This window comes from Poecilia reticulata, linkage group LG21, assembly GCF_000633615.1.
Source record: "Poecilia reticulata strain Guanapo linkage group LG21, Guppy_female_1.0+MT, whole genome shotgun sequence".
NCBI lineage: Eukaryota > Metazoa > Chordata > Actinopteri > Cyprinodontiformes > Poeciliidae > Poecilia > Poecilia reticulata.
In genome coordinates this window covers 16,798,211-16,818,014 of record NC_024351.1, presented here as the reverse complement: position 1 = coordinate 16,818,014, position 19,804 = coordinate 16,798,211, and the positions used below count along the sequence as shown (strand labels likewise).

Genomic DNA, 19,804 nt, shown 5'->3' with positions numbered 1-19,804 from the left:
AAGTTTCGACCAGGTTAACTGGGCTGCTGGGACATTTATGTGGAGCAAATTTCACCAAAATGAGTCTAATCTCTGATGCTTTCAGGGAACCGTTAGATGAAAACATTATAGCTATTTGCACTGAAGAGTCAGTAATGTGCAGAAACATCCAAGCTGTCTCCAGCTGTTTGATGTTGGGTCTTTGTATGTAAGGATTTGCTTCTCTCCATTTACGCTAAGGTCACAATGTTCTGTTCACAGCACTGAAAGCCTCTGCACCGTATTGAGCGCTGCATTAAAAGAGCAGGCACTGTTTGAATTAGCATCTTCTGGCGAGAGGCAGACACAGTTCATTTAAGGTAAACTGCACCGCATACACCTGGTGGGCTGTTTGGAAAGGCTGCTCAGTTTAGACTAAATTTAATGCACTACATAGGGGCCGGAATCTTTCTAGCAAATCAGAGAAAATATTTTCCTCAAGCAGGGGCATAATTCAGCAGTAAATGTAAATCTATCTCATTATCCACTTATAGGATTAATGGTTCAAAGTTCAAGGTTAAAGCTTTTACTGAGCTGCTGCAAATACTAATTTGCTCACTACCATTTCATAATAAGAAAAAATAAAAGAAGAGCTCAGCAACGATTAAGCACTTCAGAGCGAACCTTATTTAACGCTTAAGCAAATGTTTGCAGTTCTCAAGAGAAAACAAGTGGCCCCCTATGCCATACACATATGGACTAATAGACATGTAGGAAGCTGAGATAAAGAACTCAATTTCAATCCAAATAGGACAGTCACTTGGGCTAAAAGTCCACTGAAGGATTAGGTAGAGAGTCCAGTCTACCTGAAACAATCCCATGGCTGCCACCACAGCCACCGTGCTTCGATAGAGACCGTGACTCTTCCCATGGTTGTGATCGGGGGATATGATATCATTGGCCGGTGTCAATGTATTTGTTCGGCCCAGGAGCACCACAATGGTCAAGCAGCTGGTGACCGTGACGATGATCAAGGGCAGCAGGTGGCACAGCAGCATGATGAGGTATTTGTACACATGGTTGAGGATGGGACAGTAATTCTCACCACACTGAAAGAAATCGGTAGGGCAGCCTCCTCTGTTTTCCGTTACGTTTTCCACGGATCCTCGAAAGGTAACGGCAAACATCGGGAGACTGAGGAGGGTGGAGAGCGTCACGCAAACTCCACTCAACATCCACGCAGATGCGATGCTGTCCAGGCAAATCGGGAGGCTGCCCCTGTGGTCGACGTCTCTCAGCTTCTGGTAGCGGAAGATGCAAATGACGACGGTGAAGAGGATGCTGGCTATTTCGCCAAAGGTAGTCATGAACTTTAGCAAGCGACACCACCAGGCACCGGTAGTGGTGGAAACGGTGTCAAGTATGATAACATCATAGACGTTTATGATGACAATTTCCTCTAGGTTGACTGAAGCGAGTCCCAGCAGAAAAAGCTCAAAGGATTTAATGTTGGACACTCTGGTCTGGAAGATGGAAAGGATGAGGAAGATGTTACCTACAAGTCCTATGCAAGAAACAAACATTCTCAGGCCCAGGAGGTCAACAGAAAGGTCAGACATTGCTCAAAGTGTGCCGGATCCAATAAAATCTCTCTTTTTCTTCTGTGCTCTTCTCAAAGAAACGAGGCGACGATATATCTTTCCTGCAAGAAGCAAAGTCATGAAATTAATTTTGTCACAACCTTGTTATCCAGTTCTCAAAGAGGGCAGGAGTCTAGGTTGGTGATTGGCTGTGTTGATTATGAAGGCAGGGAAACAAGAGGCAGTCGGAAACACCAGAAGGCTGGGAGTAATTAAAGTCTTACCTCTGAGCTTTTCAACACTTCATCTAGAGACCAATGTCTGACTTAAGAGAGCGACATGTTTTTTCAACTAACTGGTCTTAAAAAAAACTTGCTTATATCATTTGACGTCTTCTACTACCTTGACCGCTTGACATTTCTCGTAAAAGTGACACATAATACTTTACATGACAAAACATCCCCTACATATATTACACTTTTAACCTATCAAAGAGTGAACATGTATTTCACAGATGCCACCTGTTCTGGTTGTATCCCACCTCCCACCCATTGACCATTTGGGATAGAAACTAGCCTCTCTACCAGTCTGCCTGGATAAAGCAGGTATTATAAATGGATGGATTCAGCTTAATAGAAGCAGGTAATTCTTCCTTAATTTGTAAACTGAAAGAACCAATTTATTCTAAGTGGAAACATGAAGCATTCTATGCTTCCTATAGGATTACAACACACACTTCCACACCACGATATAATAGCTTGAACAAACAATAAGTTATCATGTAAGCTAGTAAGTTTTACTGAATAAAAGAGAATGGCAGTTTTACCGCATGTTCCCTTGTGTGTGCTGTTGTGAACAAATGGAGGAAGCACTTTAATGGGACAGGGGCTTCTGGACCCTTGGTGTTGGCGCAGGACCAGGTCATGTTCCAGCTTGTCTCTTTTTGCGTTTGGTACTGTCTTGTTAGTCTTCGTTTTCTTTAACTAAGCCCTGCATCCTGATTCAGCTTGATTGTGAATCCCAGAGAGCGCCTGTAACTAAGGAAAAGCTCCACACTGGCAGCAAGTTGGTGATCTGTGTGTGTTGCACAATGAGCCTGGACAATGGAGGAAGTTGTAATCATTTTACCACCATCTAGCAACTGCTGAACACGGATTTAAACAATGGACTGTTATAAAAACTTGTTACTACAATGATAAGCCAAAGTATTTGTTATTTTGCATCATGCTTTAGTATCTTTTTTTTAATCCAACATTTGATGGATTGTATTGACGGAAACGCAAACAGCCACGAGGTTACTGCACAAACTGTTGCAATCAAAAATTCCTTTGGTGTTGATGTAAAAATTGAAACGCAGAGGAAATGTTCAGAGTTTTGTGCATTTAGGCAAAAAGATTCAAAATCCAGATGATTAATTTGGCAATGCTAACAAGCTAAATTAGCAAAATAACATCCTAAAATTTGGCAATTCCTTGATACTATTCAATTTTTTTTTCTCCAACTTAAACATTTACTGACAAATGGGAAACATGTACCTCTTTTTACATTGCTAATCAGGAACACATGACATTTTCTAAATATCTATTGAAATATTTAATTTGGTCTGAAACTGCTATACTGCCACGCACACTTTAATTAAAATGCTAATCTGGAAAGCCATTATTAAATACATAGTTTGCTATTCAGCCACTGTACAAGAAGTCACTGATTGATGGAAGAATTACATTTTTAATAACCCATTAATGAAAATAAAATATGTCTTTGACTCTTGTGATTACTTCTTACCTTTGTGGAGGCTAGTAAATAGCTTCACTGCTGATGTTAATTAGGATTGAGGATTAAATACAGAGTTACAGAAAAGACATAAATGAAATATATGATTTATTTTAATTTCACCAAGACAAATTCTCATAAGCTGTCATACTTATAGACCATATGTCCATGCAATATGGATCACAGTTGTAAATTCAAAAGACAAATTGTAGATTGATTTTAAAGTCTGTATCTTTAAACACCTGATAAAAATGTCATGTAAAAAAAATTGCAGTGCGGTTTCCTACAGTTGCACTCATTTAAATATAGGCCTCTATAGTTTTCTTGCTTTGTGTCAAGACACAAAGCAAGAAAGTGAGTAATACTGTATTACTCACTTTGCTACACGAATAAGTCATAGTGAAAGTTGTAATGATAAGCTGTTAGCTCTGCTGGCGGTAAACCAGACGCTCACATGGTGTGCTGAAGTTTATTTGTTAACGAGTTCCTTTAGTATCGAAACCCATAAAATGCTCGGAAATCTATTGTTATCGATCGCACTGGTTTGCAGCAAAAATGAACTGAAGTTGGGATTGATGTAATTCCCAGATCCAAGCTCTGACTTGTGAAAAAATCGTATAATCATCCAGGTTATTTAATACTGACCTTTTGTGATTTCAAGTCATGGAGGATTATCAAAGTCATTTCTAAAACCTCACATCTGATCTCTTATGACTGAAAAAAAAATGTTTTAATATTGTTGTTTTCTAGTTCCCCTCTCTGATTTGAAATATTGGAACAAAAAAATAACTTTTTATTTATATTACCTCCACCTGTTTGTTTGGATCTGGTGCACTGATCTAACCTTGACTAGGCTCACCGGGGGCTCCTAGGCTTGTAGGTTTTCGGGGTCTAAGCTGAGGTAAAGTTGGCTTTCATTTCTGTTTGAGACACGCTGATGCCGCTGCGCTTTTCCTCACACACAAAAAAACAAAAAACATTTCCAATTATTGACACGGCGCATCCTTCCCAGGAACTAAAGAGGGAAATCTATAGGGTCCGATGATACACCCACCCGCCTGCGATTCCCCTTTAAAAACACACACCATGTTGCTATCACATGCTTCAGCACGAAAAAAAAAAAAAAGTAGGATGTTGATGTTCTGGTTGTTGCAATATGAAACTCGCTTGTCACTTATGTTTTAAAAGAAGCGCGTGAAGACCTTTTCTATGGATTTCTGGGCTTCGCGCGGCAGGAAGGGAGACTCAGCCCACCCAGTCTGTCAGCCAGCCGTGTTGTACCGCCGCCGCCGCTGCTGCTAGTTGTTGTTCAGTAGCTGGTGCGCAAACTGAAAGCTGCGTGTTAATGCTAAGTGGCGGATATGAAGCGACGTGTGCCGACCTTCTCCGAAACGGGAACTCTTTAAAGGTTTTTGTCGGAAGAGTGGACGGGATAACGTGTGAGAGGGGGGGGGGGGAAACACCAGCTCGGCTCGTCTCGGAGGGGAAGAGAGAGAGAGGAGGAAAAAAAAAAAAGGAGTGTTGCCTTCTCTTCTCTTTTCTCTTACGGGAACTCAGTTGCTGGCTCTTTTCAGCTGAGGCTGTCTCTCGAGTGGAGCTGCGAAACATCGGTGATATCTGAGCTAATTCCCTTTACCGGAGCTGCGTGGGCAAATCAGTCGGATGAGGGTTACCTTTCGGCATAAATAAGGTGTTTATTTATTTTTTTCCCTGACGCCTGCGAAAACAAGGAGAGGTAGTGGAGCCACATAAACCTACGTTCGGGTAAGTAGCGACTGCTCCACATTACCTTCTCTCTTGGCTGTGCTGTTTTATTTATTTATTTGTTTGCTTTATTCGCCAGGATAAGGGTTGCGCGGCCAGTTTTGTGTATTTTCCTAAACAGTGATTGCAAGGGCAGATAATATCCAGGATGATGGAGCAGAATTGTTGCACAATCGGGAGTTGAATGCGTTTGTTATTAATCTACCCCCTTCCACCCCCCACCTACCCTCTGCTGCCACTTCCAGCACCAGCACAAGTGAAAGCAATAATAGTACCGCTGGATCCCCGAAAAAAAAAGGAGTCCAACAAGGTCAACTACTGGGACCCTAGCTTCTCTGACAGATGTTTTGATCACCTGAAAGGATGCATGGCGTGTTTCCAGTTTTAACGTGCGTCTCTGCTTGTTGTAGGGGGGTGGGTGTGTGGGCTGGTGGTGGGAAAGTATTGACGTGGAAAGGCGGTGCACGTTCACGTGGGATTGAAACTTTATGGTGCATACAGAGTGGTTTGTATAGAAGTGTTTAACTTTTTCGCATTTTGTCCCTCTCCTACCACATACCTCAGCGTGTTTTATTGAGGTTTTTATATGGTAGACCAACATAAAAATGGTGAAGTGGAAGGGAAATGATTCATTTGTTTTCTTCACAAATGAAATTAGACAAAAATGTTGTGTGTCAGAGACTCGGAGTGGTAAAAAAAAAAAAAAAAAAAAGTGCTCCCTTTCAGAGTTCTTGTTTTTGGCTTCTGTTGCTCTTAAATGTTTCACATCCTTAAAGAAATTTTAAATGTAACATTGATAAACACAAAACGGTTATCAACTGATGTAATTAAGAGAAACTAAAAGTAATTCAGAGGCAGACATGCCGGTGTGCTTCAGGTCATTGTCCTGTAGTGATTGGGCGATGAAACTCGTGGTTCCATCAATAACTTTTTCTCGAATTGTAAATAATGGGTGGAGACTTGAGTTACAACATCCCACCAATATTTTGATGAGACACATTAAAAACGAGACCTTGCACAGGAATCTTTGGAATACACACATTTGAAAACATTACAGCTCATTTAGAGTTGACAGAAATGAAAATAAAAATACAAAATATGTACCTCACGTTAATTATCGGTTTTCTTGAAACTGCAGTATTATGGAAAACAACTAGACTCTGTATTTCAGGGTGGAATTTGAAGTGACGCTAATGTTTTCACATGGCACTTTGTGGCATTTTCAGAGTGTGGTGTGCTCTCACCTGGTGTGACTCGTGTGGAGCCTATAACGAGCTATTGTGAATCCACTGAACAAAAACCGGAGTAGCTGGATGCTGATTTAGCTCTCTTTGCTCAGGTGAATGAAGATGCTTCATAAATGCCAGAGCAATTAGCCCACATTTTTAGTTTGTCTGTTCTGCCAGTGAGCTTATATAAACGGGTTGTGCTGTTATGAGACATGACAGATAAAACCTCCCTGGGGCCTCGGCTGATTCTCGGCACCGAGCGCAGAAAGTGATGTATGGAGTTATTCCTTTTGATCACTTCGTTTTCTTTCCGGACTAAAACCGAGATGCGACCCAAGAGCTCTTTGTGAGATCTGTCGAATCTGAACGGCGCAAGACTACATCTGCTGGTGTTCCCACTCTTTAGTCCTGCAAGAAAAATGCTTTGTCTAATGTTTGTTGGCTGTTCCCTTTTGTGCAGTGACCACAGCAAATTGTCTGCCTCTCTCTCACTCCGTCTCCGTCCTCTATCGAGTACAACCAGCTTCTTTTTAATAAAGCGAATTCAAAAATAGCATATAAAGGAGTACAAATAAAACATATGAAACAGAAAAATCTGTATATAGAGTGGAGTATGCTCACTTTCACTCCATGTTTCTGCCAGTTCTTTGAAAGCTCGCATGTGTAGGACACACTGGCTTGATTTGCGATTGATTATATAGCTATAAACCAGAGTGGGGTTCGTCTTTGCAGGTATTTGACCCAGTTTTTTTGTTGCAGAGCTTAAGGAATGGAACTGACGAGCAGAACTTACAAAAACTTAGCAAAGGCCCAAGAATCGAGCCCTGTGGGATCCCTTTAATGGCTCAATGCGGTCATATTAATATTCTATCCTTAATCATTACATCCATAAACTTTCTCTGCAGCTACATTTTCAACCTGCTTTGTTAGATGTCTGGCTTTCTCAGACGTAATTAGGGAAAACAGAGTTGAAATCCAAGGTACGGTTTGGTCTCTAACCGGGATGTAAGCCAATGTGACTTTGCAAGGCTCCAGACAAGTTTCAGTTTGTAAGCAGAACTGTATGACTAAATAAAAGCTTTAGTCTCGGTAAAGAAAGCTGACAAGTGAATTATGGGAGAGAAAAGTAGAGGGAGACAAAAACAACATGTTTAGACTGATTGTGGACTTTTTAATTCAATTTTTTGGCTGATGTCAGGACATTTGAACGTTTAACTACTGCGAAATGCCAAGACATATTTTGAGAAACAAAATGATTTTTGTGGAGCTGTTTAGGCCAGAGACATACAGAACTTATAATCAACAGGCTTTGAAATTCCTGTTTGAACTGATTGTCGCTTAAGCTGTTCAGCTGCTCAGGATTACATATAGAAAATTGTGATGTGGGGGATAATGCATTTGATATGATGGAAATCTGCTTATTGCATTAATGCGATGTCAAATTATTCTCCTAATTTTCAAATAGTTTAAATTGTAGATGATTAGGCAAGATTTTGACTATTTCATTATTTTTATTTTATATAAACTAATACCCGAAGCATTTAGATTCCTTTTTTATATACTGGAACAGCACTGTATAAGCTGTCTAAAGCTAACAGACATTTATTCATTTTAAAACGCAAAAGTGTTTGGCAAAACGTACTAAAGGAATTACATTTTATGTGTACGGTCAACAAAATTTGACATTTCTGAGTAATTGTGGCACTTTTAGCTTTAATAGTGGCTCGATTAAGGTGTTGAGGTGGATTTTGTGGTTTTCTACAGAAAAGGGTTTGACCTGTAAAGGAAATTAGCTCTTTTTTTGGTGGGGGGCAGAACATTCTCCTTGTTAAAATTATGTGTAATTAATCTTTTGTTGGCCTCTAGCTGTTTTTAAATTAAGACCTTAGAGAGGTTTAATAGAGAAGGATTATTTCTTTACGTGGGGCTAACGAGAGAACCTGGGCATAATCCTTATTTTGCGATGGGGTAACTATTAAAACACTATTTTTTTTTGATCACTTAAACCACGAAGAGGTGATATCTGCCACTTTATTTATGAATTGTGCGTCATACTTGTATCCTCTCTCTTTTGGTCCATTAACATGAAGTAGACCTCTTCTAACTTCTAATAACGGCATTTTTTTAACCCAGTTCAATCTTTCCAAACAATCAGATTTGATGGAGAACATCTGTGAAATTCACCTTTCAGGTTTTGTCACTTTTCTTCTATTTTGGATTTTGGTTTGACAGGGCCATTATTGAACACTAGCAGGTTATTATCCAGGGGTAATAACCCAGTCGGGCCTTAAGCACCAGTGTCCCACATTTTACAAGTCACCCTGGGTAAAACACGAGTGACTGCTCAACTCTGGTTTAGCTCTACCAATCATCCCATGCACTTTGACCAGCTTCCTTTTCGCCACAGCTTCTTATATCTACATCCAGAGCATCTTTCACCATGGTGATGGTGTATTTTGGATGATCTGTAGCGTTAGTTTCCACTAGACCAGGAATATTTTTGGTCTTATTTGACCAGATCATCTTCTTGTACCTCTTATGGCTTTCTTTCTTAAATTGTTCTAAAACTCTTCCATAAATTCCAGATTGCTGGAGCGCATGGATATTCGTCAATGCGCTACATTGTGTTGGTATGCCAATACAAACAAACAAATCCAGTGAAATACAATGAAGTTGGTGGCTATATTAAAAGTGTCCTCTGTCCTTTCTCCTTGTCGGACTCATTTACCAGTTGTAAATTTAATTTATCTGAAATTTTTTGTTTCTAAATCAGATTCCACAATGTAATTTAATAAACAAAGAAAAGTAGCCCAGATGTAAACAATGTGTTTGGAAAAACTATGTATACCCTATCTACTTTCATTGAGGTTTCAAATGAAAAAAAAAGCAGTTAGTTAGTAATAGTTAAATGCACCTGATTAATTAAATGCTCACTTGTCAGGAGTAAGGATTTTGATAAACGCATGAGTTTTGTTAGGTTGCTGATCAGGTATGCCACGCAATGCCAGGATGGATAGATTTAAGTTTCCTAATGTCACCTGAAAAGCCATCTGTGTGACAGTTGAACTTTGGACATGCAGCTGGATAGTTATTTCAAGCATAACAGCCTTAACCCGATTGAAAACCTGGAGTAGGACTGTAAGTGACCTATGCACAAACAAGAGTGGGTCCAACCTCCTCCACCACAATTTGGAAGAGTTATCTTAAATACATGGTTTTCTGTACAGAAATCCACTTACTTAAGTCATTGCTGCTATAGGTGGCTATTATGGCTTTTCTTTTTGGTTTTGCTTTTGTTTAATAAATAATGACAGGGCAGCCTTTGCTTTGTATGTGCTGTCCTGATATTAAAACCCTTCAATCTGAAGAGCTTCAGCTCTTTTTAGCCTGACTTGTAAGCTCTTTTTTTTTCTGCCAAACGTAGTTTTCAGAGCCGACATGAAACAGTTTTGCGTTGCACTGATCTTGGCAGGCCGACTCTGTGTCACACATCTCTGTTGTAGTTGAACATTAATCTTTCAGGGGTATTGTTTGCTGGCTTATTCTTCACCACATAGTGAATCTTTACCAAATTTTCACTTTGAGCCAACAGACCGCACCCCATTTTACTGAGCTGTCATAAGTGTCGTAAAATTTAATGTGGAAGTCCTCTTAATGACTCACGCCTAGACCTGCCATTTAATAGCTGTACTGTGCTAATGAGTGAGCCATAAAGACAATCTGCCAACACACAAATTCAAAGCTCAAATAAAATACAAAATAGTGTAATTAGAGTCGATTCTAACTTATTATGCTAAAGGTATTTAACATGGGTTTATTTTCATTTCGTTTCCCCCCAGCTTTGTGTATAGATTTCTAAACCTCAACGATAGTTTGAATTTGGCAACTGTTCACATTTTTATCCATACAAGGTGGTTGAGAGATGTAGAGAACATATGGTGCAAAAGTTCTGAGTCTTCCTTCATGTTGTTCCTACTTTGATCTGAAATGGAGTTTCTTGCATTTTTTGTAAAGGGGTCTTTAAAGAGGCCAAGTAATTTGTCATTTTGTATACGGTCCATAAAACATATGAAAGAAAATGGCTTCTGTGTTCTTTGGAGGACATCGATGAAGTATTATGTTTCTATAGATGTAGAAGATTAAACAGCCATAGGAAGAGAGCCGATTGTACCACAGCCTTTGAATATAACGGTCTTACACAAAAGGTTACATTTTCAATGCAACATTCGTTGATTGCAATTTGAGATGCACCTTATTTCCCTCCTTAAATCTCAAATTTCCCTCAAAACCTGCCTTGTGCAGAGAAACGTCCCACCGACTTTGTTTCGTCAACCCAAGGTTACTTCTTATCTGTCGATGTGTTCGCTGCCAGGTGTGAGTCAGATTTGCACCGCCCTCTAAAGGCAGCTACGACAAATAAAAATACAAATTTAAAAAGACAAAGTTTACAATGTGGAACTGTTGTCAGTCAGCAGTTCTCATGGTTGGACTTTGTTTGTATGCCATCACCTGGATTAAATAAAACAAACTCACCCTAAAGAAGGCAGTAATTTGCTGTGACTATTACTAGGAAGAGTTTGTCCTTCCATCCTTATTTGCGCAAAAGGGAATTGGTGAGCAGATGATGGACTTGAGTAAGCAGATTTAAGTTGCAAAGGCAGGAAGTTTGAGTCCAACAAGAAAGGTAAAAAAACGAAGTAGAAGAAAGCTTTGATGAAAAGTAGTGCATATTTGTGAGCTAGAAGGACGTTTTAGCCTGTGAGGGACGTTTAGATTGTGAGCAGTAGAACATTTGACTCAGAAAACACGGACTGTGCTCTTAAATTAAAAAATAAGTCTTTGTGTTTGGGAAGGGGAAATTTTCAGTAAAACACCATCACTTCCATTAATAGTTCAGATTTTACTACGACACAATGCATCTGGAAAGTATTCACCGCTATTCACCGCGCTTCACTTTTTCCACATTTTATGTTGGAGCCTTATTCCAAATCAAATTTAGTCAAATTAATCTGTTTCCTCATAACTCTACACACATCCTATTCGTCACACTCAGGACAATGTGGGGGAAAAAAAGAGATTACAGCCTCAGGTTTTTTAACGGTGATGTTGCAAGCTTAGCTCACTTTGCCCATTCTTCCTTAGTGTTTCGCCTCCTCCATCAGGTTGGACGGGAGATATCTGTGCAACCGTTATCGGATCTCTCCAGAGATGTTCAATCAGATTCAAACCTGGACTCTGGCTCTCGATATTCACGGAGTGGTTCTGGAACCAGTCCTTTAAGATCGGCTCCATGTGCTTTGGGTCATTGAACCGTCGCCCCAATCTGAGGACAAGAGCGCTCCGGAGCAGGTTTTCATCCAGAATGTCTGGGTACATCGTTGCATTCATCTTTTCCTCCATCTTGTCTGGTCTTCCACTTCCTTCTGCTGCAAAACATTCCCATTGTATGATTCTGCCACTGCCATGCTTCACTGTAGGGTTGGTTCTGGCAATTCGTTCAAACATTCACACCAATAAAGTTCAATCTTTGTCTCTTAAGTCGTTTTGAAGTTCTCTTCTGTTCTGTTCAGAATGATGACACTGGAACAGGTGTCTTTTTTTATTAAGCAGTCATGTGAAGAGACTGTTTGCAACAAAATATGGTCTGGAATCATTTTTGAGGATGCGTTTGAAGCAGAATTTTTAACTTTCTCTTGACTTTCTGTCAGTGAAATCTAATGTTGCCATCTATACCCACCAAGGTTTTTGCTTCAAGGACAAAACTATGCTTAAATAACTTTATATTAAGGTTTCTTCAGTACCTGTCAGATATTTCATACACCACTTTTATATTTTCTTTCAACTGTTTGCTGCAGCTCTGTACACAGGCACCTCTTGATGAAGAGCAAGATTACCGTCACGGTTGCCTAATTTCATTGAGAAAAGATTATTCTTATCTGTTTGCCCTCGTGCTCATTAAGTGAATCTGATTTCATCTGTCAAGCCCTCTTTTGCAGCTCCTGTTTTTACCTTGCGAGTGTTGGCAGCTGGCCTCTCGGTCATGTTCTTAACAGGGACAATGCTGTGTTTTAGCTGTAATTTTGTAATTAACCTCCCGCGGCCTCTCTGGTATTAAAGCTCTGCCCTGATAGCTGAAGTTATGTTCATTGTCCTGCCAGGTCCGGGGGACTTCTGGCGCTGTCACGCCTGTGATGAGGTTCAGATCTGTAGGTGAGGTTAAACTGAGTCTGTTGGGCCAGAGATCCCGCTCTTGGACCTTTGAGTCTTCCCTGGGTGTGTCACTTTTTTTAGGCTTATGTGTCTTTGCTCTCCTTTGGGAGGAAATAAAAGACTGTCTATTCTTCTTATTCCTCTCTGTAAAAGGATTTTTGTTGGTAAGCTCTAAAATTGGACTCTGATTTGTGTATTTCATGCCACCAAGTGGACAATTAGGAAGGCCCAGGACTCAAGCAACTCATCAAAGAAGACGTCTACGTCTTGATTCTGTTTGAGTAATCTTGGGAGTTCTGTGATACGAAATGGTAATTCAGGTTTTAAATGAGCCATTGTGAAATAATGAAACGCTCAGACAAAGATTTTTATTTTATTTATTTTTTTCCAAGCAGATTTTCAGAAAGAGGGATTTGACGAAAGCATATGTCTATGGAGGCTGAGCAGCTGTTGGGAGCGTGGCGTACTTTGTCTCTATTAGCTGCTCTGACTGGTGGGAAATATGTTAATCAGAGTCAGTGACAGACTAAAGTAAGACTCTTAGCTTTGAACTGACTGCTCCTTATAAAATCTGTCTTGTCTGTATGAAACATCCTGCACCACTCTGTTTAATCAGTAGCTCTAAAAAGCTGCAGCGGCCGTATTTCAGCAGACTTTAAAAAAATACCTGAGTGCGTAATCTGTAACTTATGCTTTTATGATGTTTTTAAAAGGGCATTCATTTTTTATTTCTCCAATATGGACACTACTGTTGCTTTTCCTGCCTTAGCTGCATCGTTGGTTTACAGATCCTTGTTGATTAATGGAGACAGCCCTCCATTAATCTGCACTTCGAACAACATGAGTGAACTTTGACATTTAAGGGAATTAAAAGCACAAGTTTTTATACCTTTTATCTTTTAAAACCATTCCTTGATATCTGGAGAAGAAAAAAAAGAGGGATAATCCCTTTTGGTTAAGCAGCTCCGTAAAACCTGTCTAGCCTAGCAACTGCTTTTGGACCTTCACACCAAATTTTAAAAGGTTAAGAACGCACAAATTTCTCCCCAAATTATCAGTTTTTACAATATTTTGTATGTGGTGGAAAAAGAATTGAAATTCTAACAATGTTTTGGAAAGAGAAACTTTCCAGAGTCAAGTAAATTTTTATAAAAACTTGGAACTGCTGGAAAAAAATGAAGAATAGCTGCCTACTTGGCTTCTTTCAACACCTGGATCCATTCAGTTCATTAACACAAAAAATCTTTGACTTTTTCAGAAAGTGATCACTGGTACCGAAGTACTACCAAAGTTTTAAGAAAAATTAATTCTCTCTTATTAAGGTAATACTACAGTGTAGGAAAGTTTTTTCATAGGCTGGCTATCCCAAAAAATAGCTCAGAAGAAAAAAGAGCTGGATTCTTCAGTGGCAGGGACCAAAACACAGAGGGCGCGTGTCTAACTATTGTGGTTTGATTTCGTTTGATCATGTTCGGGCTTCTAATTTATTAGAGAAACTGTGCCGTCATGCTGACCTTTTCACAGTGTCCTCTTCCTGTTAGAAGACCATTTTTCCCCATCTGTAACATGCTTCTGCTCCCTTGTGACAGTCTCTGCCTGCAGTGACAACACCATTACATTCCTAATAAAACATAACCAATAGCTATTTCTAACCCTCTAAATATCAGTTGCTGCAGCAGAATAACTCCCGAGTGTCATTTCTGTGGACTTTTCTGTGGACTTGAATATTAAAAACAGACTGAGCTGTGCAAAAAAAAAAAATTACATTCTGTTGACTTTTTCATGTGAATTATCTGCTCTTTTATAACCTCTTGTTGTTAATAACCCTTCGAATGCACGGCTCCAAGTTTGAGCCGGTTTCGGCAGCGTCTTTCTCAGCAGGAGTTTAGGCACAGCGTATTTGTGGTCCGGGTTTGAGGAAGACAGGAGCATCTTTGACGTGGCAGTTTAAGGAAGAAAAGAGTGGATTCACCTGTTCAGCTGAGGATGGGGGCTGATTGGATGCTATTTCCTCCTGTTGCAGGGAACGTTACAGCATCGGACAGGGTGTAATAGTCCTCTAATGATAGGATTCCGGCTCTCTCAGTATCTGGGCGGAAGACGGCGTCCAGACACAAATTGATGGTGTCTGTCGTAATGAAAAGGTAATGAAGCGTTTTGGCTGGCAAAGCTGGACATCGAGTTCAGTATTGCGCGAGTCCATTGCTAAATAAGCTGTGCTTTTAATGAGTGGATGGTTATCTCTTGTCTTTCTTTTTTTGTTTGTTCGTTTGGTAAGCTTAGATGACACTGTTCAGCAAACAATTAGTGCAATAACAATTTCTCCACATACTGAGCGAGTCGGAATCCTATCATTCAGGATTTCTCTCGGTGTTAAAACAGTTATGTAGCCTTTCTGGTACAGCCGAGCAAAAAAAAACAAACAAAGAGTCAACATTTCTATTTGGCTTTTTTTGGTTTGTTTTCTGAGGCATTTGGGCATCTCTATATTTACTCGGTGGATGAGCAGAGATACACAGAGAGAGACTACTTATAAAGTTCTGCTGGAAATTGTTGAAAATGTCCCAGTTTCCATAGTTTCAGCATTTTGTTCAGCTTCAACCACTAGAGGCGGCTAGTGGGGAAAAAAATAATAAAAATTATTCTTGGTGGGGCTGATGTGCCTATAAATTTCATCGCCTGGTCTAATACAAGCACTCAAATGAACAGTCGGAAAATAACTACAATTCCACAGTGATAATTTCATTTCCATCTCCAAATCAGCCAGTGTCTCAGATCAAGTCAATTAAAAATTTAATAGACTCTATTTACTCTTTGGAAAGGAACGAAATGAAACGCAGTACAATGCTCGTGTCCTCAAGAAGTTTGTAGCAAGTGTATTATTTCAACTCCGTCTAAACAAATCAACTGTGTGTGGGTGCATGCGTGTGCATCTGATTCTGAGGTGAATGAAATGTTTATGTGTGTGTGCGTGTGTGTGTGTGTGTGTTTGGGTTCTGAGCTAGGTGTATATCTGTGAAACAAGGGGGTTAGTGAGACAGAGTTGACACTATTGTGAATACAAACTATGACAAGACGGATGCATTATTATTGTACAGCATATACCAAAATAGTCTGAGAAAACGGAAAACATCTCCATGTGTTTTTATGTTGTAACAAAAAAGAAGCCTACGAATACAATTAAAATAAAACCAGTCTGTGTGTAATGATACAACTGCTGAAGACCAGAGATGATGGCATTTAATATGAAATGTTTTCATCCGCTCTGCCGTCAATAACTAACATCAACAATCACTATCATCTGGAAAGGGTAGCTTCAGCTTCAATCACACGACTCATGAGTCCATATGGACTGTTTCAATCAGCCTTAATGGAAGCGCAACGTTCTGGTGTTCATTTTAATTTCCAGTGAGGCCGTAGCCTACAAGAGTGAGCACAGCTCTCACCGTTTCAAACATTTACCGACTCTGTTTCCTTATGAACGCTCTAAAATTGACAACATGAACGTTTGGATGAAATAAAAATCACCTCTGACAGATACGCTGATAAGATTTGTGTTTCCTGTAGCGCCGGCGCCCAGATTGGGACTCAAGGTTGTTTGAGACGTGTTTACAGTACTTGCTAACATTCTTGGCACCACTGCTAAAGACGTTAACCTTAGCCTTTAGATAGTTTTTGCTTGACAAGGTGTTTGTGAAAGAAAACCTCTTTCACAATGCAGAAGTACTGGAGATGTGTTATAGCTAACTTTTTTTTTGCATTGCTTTCTTTATATTCAGATCTCAGGAAAAAGTATTTACGGAGTTAGTTGATAAGATTAGACATAGTTGTTTTTTCTCAGATATTCGACTACAATTAATGGCAGACTTTTGGAAAACCGAGTCCAAATTCAACTCTATAATCAGTCAGACATGTAGAGTCAAGAAACCCTTTAAAAATAATCAGTCTTATAATGTGGCATAGGCTAAAACATCTCGAAAAGCAGCACAAAAACCAGATGAAACAAGGTCTTTGGCTTCTTTCAGTTTGGAAAAGTCACTTCTAAGGCTGAAGTGACTATACTTTGTGAATCGAGTTTGGATTGATTCTAAGGCTTTGGGACTCCAGCAAAACTCAGTGAGAATCATTATCCACAAGTGGAGAAAACATGAAACCGTGGGGAACCTTCTCATTAGAGACTGGCCCAGATTTACTGCAAGAATGCACAGACAATGCATCCTCCTTTGCCTTCGTTAAGACCCGTGTTTATCCTTCATCAGTTAGACGTAGAGACAGGACAAAAATTGCTTCCAGGAGAGTCTACAGTCCAAAACTACTGATGACAAAAATGTTCCATGTTCGCCAAAATTAGATCTGGTTTATACCTGTCGGTTTTTGACTTTATGCTCAAGAACGCATGCGTTGCATAGCAGGTCCACAAATGAATGGCTAAAAGTGCCCAACAACAAACAAAAACGGTCCAAAAGTTTTGGAGTGACCTAGTCCAAGTCAAGATTTGGGTGCAAATTTCTCCACAGTGAAGTAAAGTTGTTACTTTTTCACAAAGGACCAGGTCGGTTTGGATAGCTGATTATTTTTGTCTAATTGTAAAATTAGTTAAATGCCCTGAAACAAAATAAAAGTGTGCGTGACAAAAAAATAAAGCAAAGACAGGAGAAATTTGTAAAGTCACAATCTTTGTTTCACAGCACCGTATCTTAAAACGTTCCTGTTCAGAGACCTACTTGCTTCGAGGCAATGCGCTGGCCCCCAAACCACTGTCCCACTTTTGTTTTTATCTATTTATATGTTATAAAACGCCTGATTAGATCAGCTCCTGTAAAGAATTTGACATATTGGTTCGTTGATGTTGCGCAATGACAGAATCATTCAGACTGCTTCCCCCCACAGCACTAAGAGCTCAGCCTATACTTTGTGAATCGAGTTTGGATTGATTCAGTCTGAATACGTTCAGGTTCATGCTGCGTGCGTATGCAGCTTGGCCCCTTCAGCATGTCTGATTTTTCATCACGATGTTTTCCATTTCTAGTCTTGAAAGAGGTCTGGTGTCTGCATAAAGTGGCAAAGTGGCTGTTTCATTGATGGCCGGGTTTGATTCTTTCAGATTAAATAACACTTTTACCAATGGACAAAGAAATGGCTTTCTAACCTTCTGTGGCAGGAGTAAAAGATTAAAACAAAAACAACATGCAGGTTGGATGGAATATAATCAATGCCTGTATGTTTTAAGAGGTTAAATTTAAGATTTGGGGTAAAAAAAAAAAAAAAAGTGACGATTCAATAAAGATTAGTACCACTTGGTCTCTAAAGTGCATTTTTGGCAGTCATGATAAGTATGTGTAAAATAAATTCATCTTTTACTGGAGTAACTTTGTAAATGTATTCAAATGGAGTGGAAATATGTTCAGAAATAACGGCATCCTAGGTGCACAAAGTAACATCACCACAGATTCTTCCTCCCAGCTTCTCTAAATTAACCAAATCAGCTGCACAATACTTTTAATTTGAGTATGTTCCTTTTAAATGGCTACGGTATTATTGTTGTTGCTGCTGTGACGCCAGAATTTCACCACTGTGGGAAATTAAAGCATATATCTGCTCTATTTCTATTCTGGTGCATCAATTATCTGAATCCGTAAAAATTCCTATGAATGCAACTTGTATTATTATTATTTTATTTTACTTTTTCAAATTTTTAATTAGTAATCCATAAATGTGTTTGCATCAACAAATAAAACTTTTCATCCATATTGAGTCCAGCACAAAAACTCTCTTATTGTTGAAGAAATTGTAATTTTCAGTAACCTGTTTTACTTAAACTTATAAAGTTTTATATTGATTAAAAACTTAAGTGAAAGTGATATAATTTCATGAGATTGGCTGAGATTCTAACAATGTTAGAGACAATAAAATTCTAATATTTAATCAGTAGTGTTTATGGTTTTCCTAATTTCTAAAGTTCTTACCTTCAAAGTGCCGCAAATTTAAAATAATAATCCATCATTGTTTCACCTCTCCAAAAGTTTTGAACATCTTTTATAGCTTTTCATGTCTTGGATTTTACAGATGTTCTTTCAGTTTTAAGTCATTGAAAATTAATGATTTGAGCCCAAAGAAAAAGACACTTCATGCAATTTTGTGTCCGCATAAAGCAAATTTAATGAAAAAACACATTTTGAATTGCTCATTGGACAAACGTAAAACATTGTTGAACATTTTTGCCTACAGTTGGTGTAAGGTTCACACGTGGATGAGAAAACGGGAGAAAACGGAAGAACGACAGCTGTTGGAGAATTTCTTATAAGATAGGGAAAAGTCAGAAAAAGTTATAGTCTGTTTAGTTTGTGTGAAAAAGTTTAGGAAATGTAACTAAATTCATAGCTCCTGTAATTATTATTTTGTTGCCATTTTTTAGGACAGCAATGCTGTTTCCATTGGTTTAAATTCTGGAACGAACAGATGCTCCGTTCAGTTTACCAAAGATCTTATTCCGAAACGTTCCCCTGTTCTGCTTCCAACTGGGAGGTCAAACACTAAAATCAGATTTTATTTTCTACCCACTAAGTGCATCAAAACTACAAAATCTCTTCATTCTTGGGCTATAAACACATCAAAGAGCAGAATTTTCTTTGATGTGCCTTTTTTATTTGAATGATAATTGGATAAGGTTTAGACACATATGCTTAGATGCAATAATGGGGACAGTTTATTGTTAAATTATTGTAAATAAACGTTTTGTTAAAACTCAAAATAATGGGGATGATTTTGCAATCTATTCTTCTGTTGGATTTCAAACGATATTGTCATCAAAGAAGCTGCAGCACATTTTGTTTTCTCTCTTACTTGGAGCTGGAAGGGGTTGCAGCTCTTGTGATAATTATTGCAGCGCAAGACATGTTAGTAAAAGTGTGGAAAGAAAGAACTCTTGAGCTTCACCACATCAACACAGTAGTCTTTAGTTTTCTTTTTACAGAAACTCGTCTAGTTTGGAGACCCAGTCGTGGGATTTTGTTTTCGATGCCAGCTTATTGTCGGTCAAATTAAAGGGAACGGATTGACCTTTATTAACGCTTACAGTAAAAGCACTGTGCGGAGTTTCACACTCTTGAGACACCAGAGGCCTTTAAAGCTGTCATATATCCATATATCCACCACATGCGACACTGTTAACACTGAACTAAATGCGTTTTCTCTGGACGTGTTTTCGACACTGGTGGTTGACTCTCGGTGGTTTGGTCGCGACGAAATGACAGGGTGAGGCTCTGTGTAGTTGTGCGGGGGGTGGGAGAA

The 19,804-nt window shown here is 39.2% G+C and overlaps 2 protein-coding genes across 2 annotated transcripts in view; one reads left to right on the top strand and one right to left on the bottom strand.

Annotated features, from left to right (window-relative positions):
• Positions 1-622: 622 nt before the first annotated feature.
• Positions 623-1,577, bottom strand: ora6 (olfactory receptor class A related 6). The gene has a single exon (XM_008398345.1). The coding sequence runs from the start codon at positions 1,575-1,577 to the stop codon at positions 648-650; it is 930 nt and encodes a 309-aa protein (XP_008396567.1). The 3' UTR covers positions 623-647.
• A 2,855-nt stretch (positions 1,578-4,432) lies between these two features.
• LOC103457884 (bromo adjacent homology domain-containing 1 protein) overlaps positions 4,433-19,804 on the top strand; it is a 41,319-nt gene continuing 25,947 nt past the window's right edge. The window contains exon 1 of the mRNA XM_008398346.2: positions 4,433-5,075. The gene's annotated coding sequence lies outside the window, so the exon portion shown is untranslated. The remainder of the gene's footprint in view (positions 5,076-19,804) is intronic.

Bases quoted from the DNA above. Each gene is read 5' to 3' on its own strand.
- ora6 (XM_008398345.1), bottom strand. From the start codon at position 1,577: ATGTCTGACCTTTCTGTTGACCTCCTGGGCCTGAGAATGTTTGTTTCT.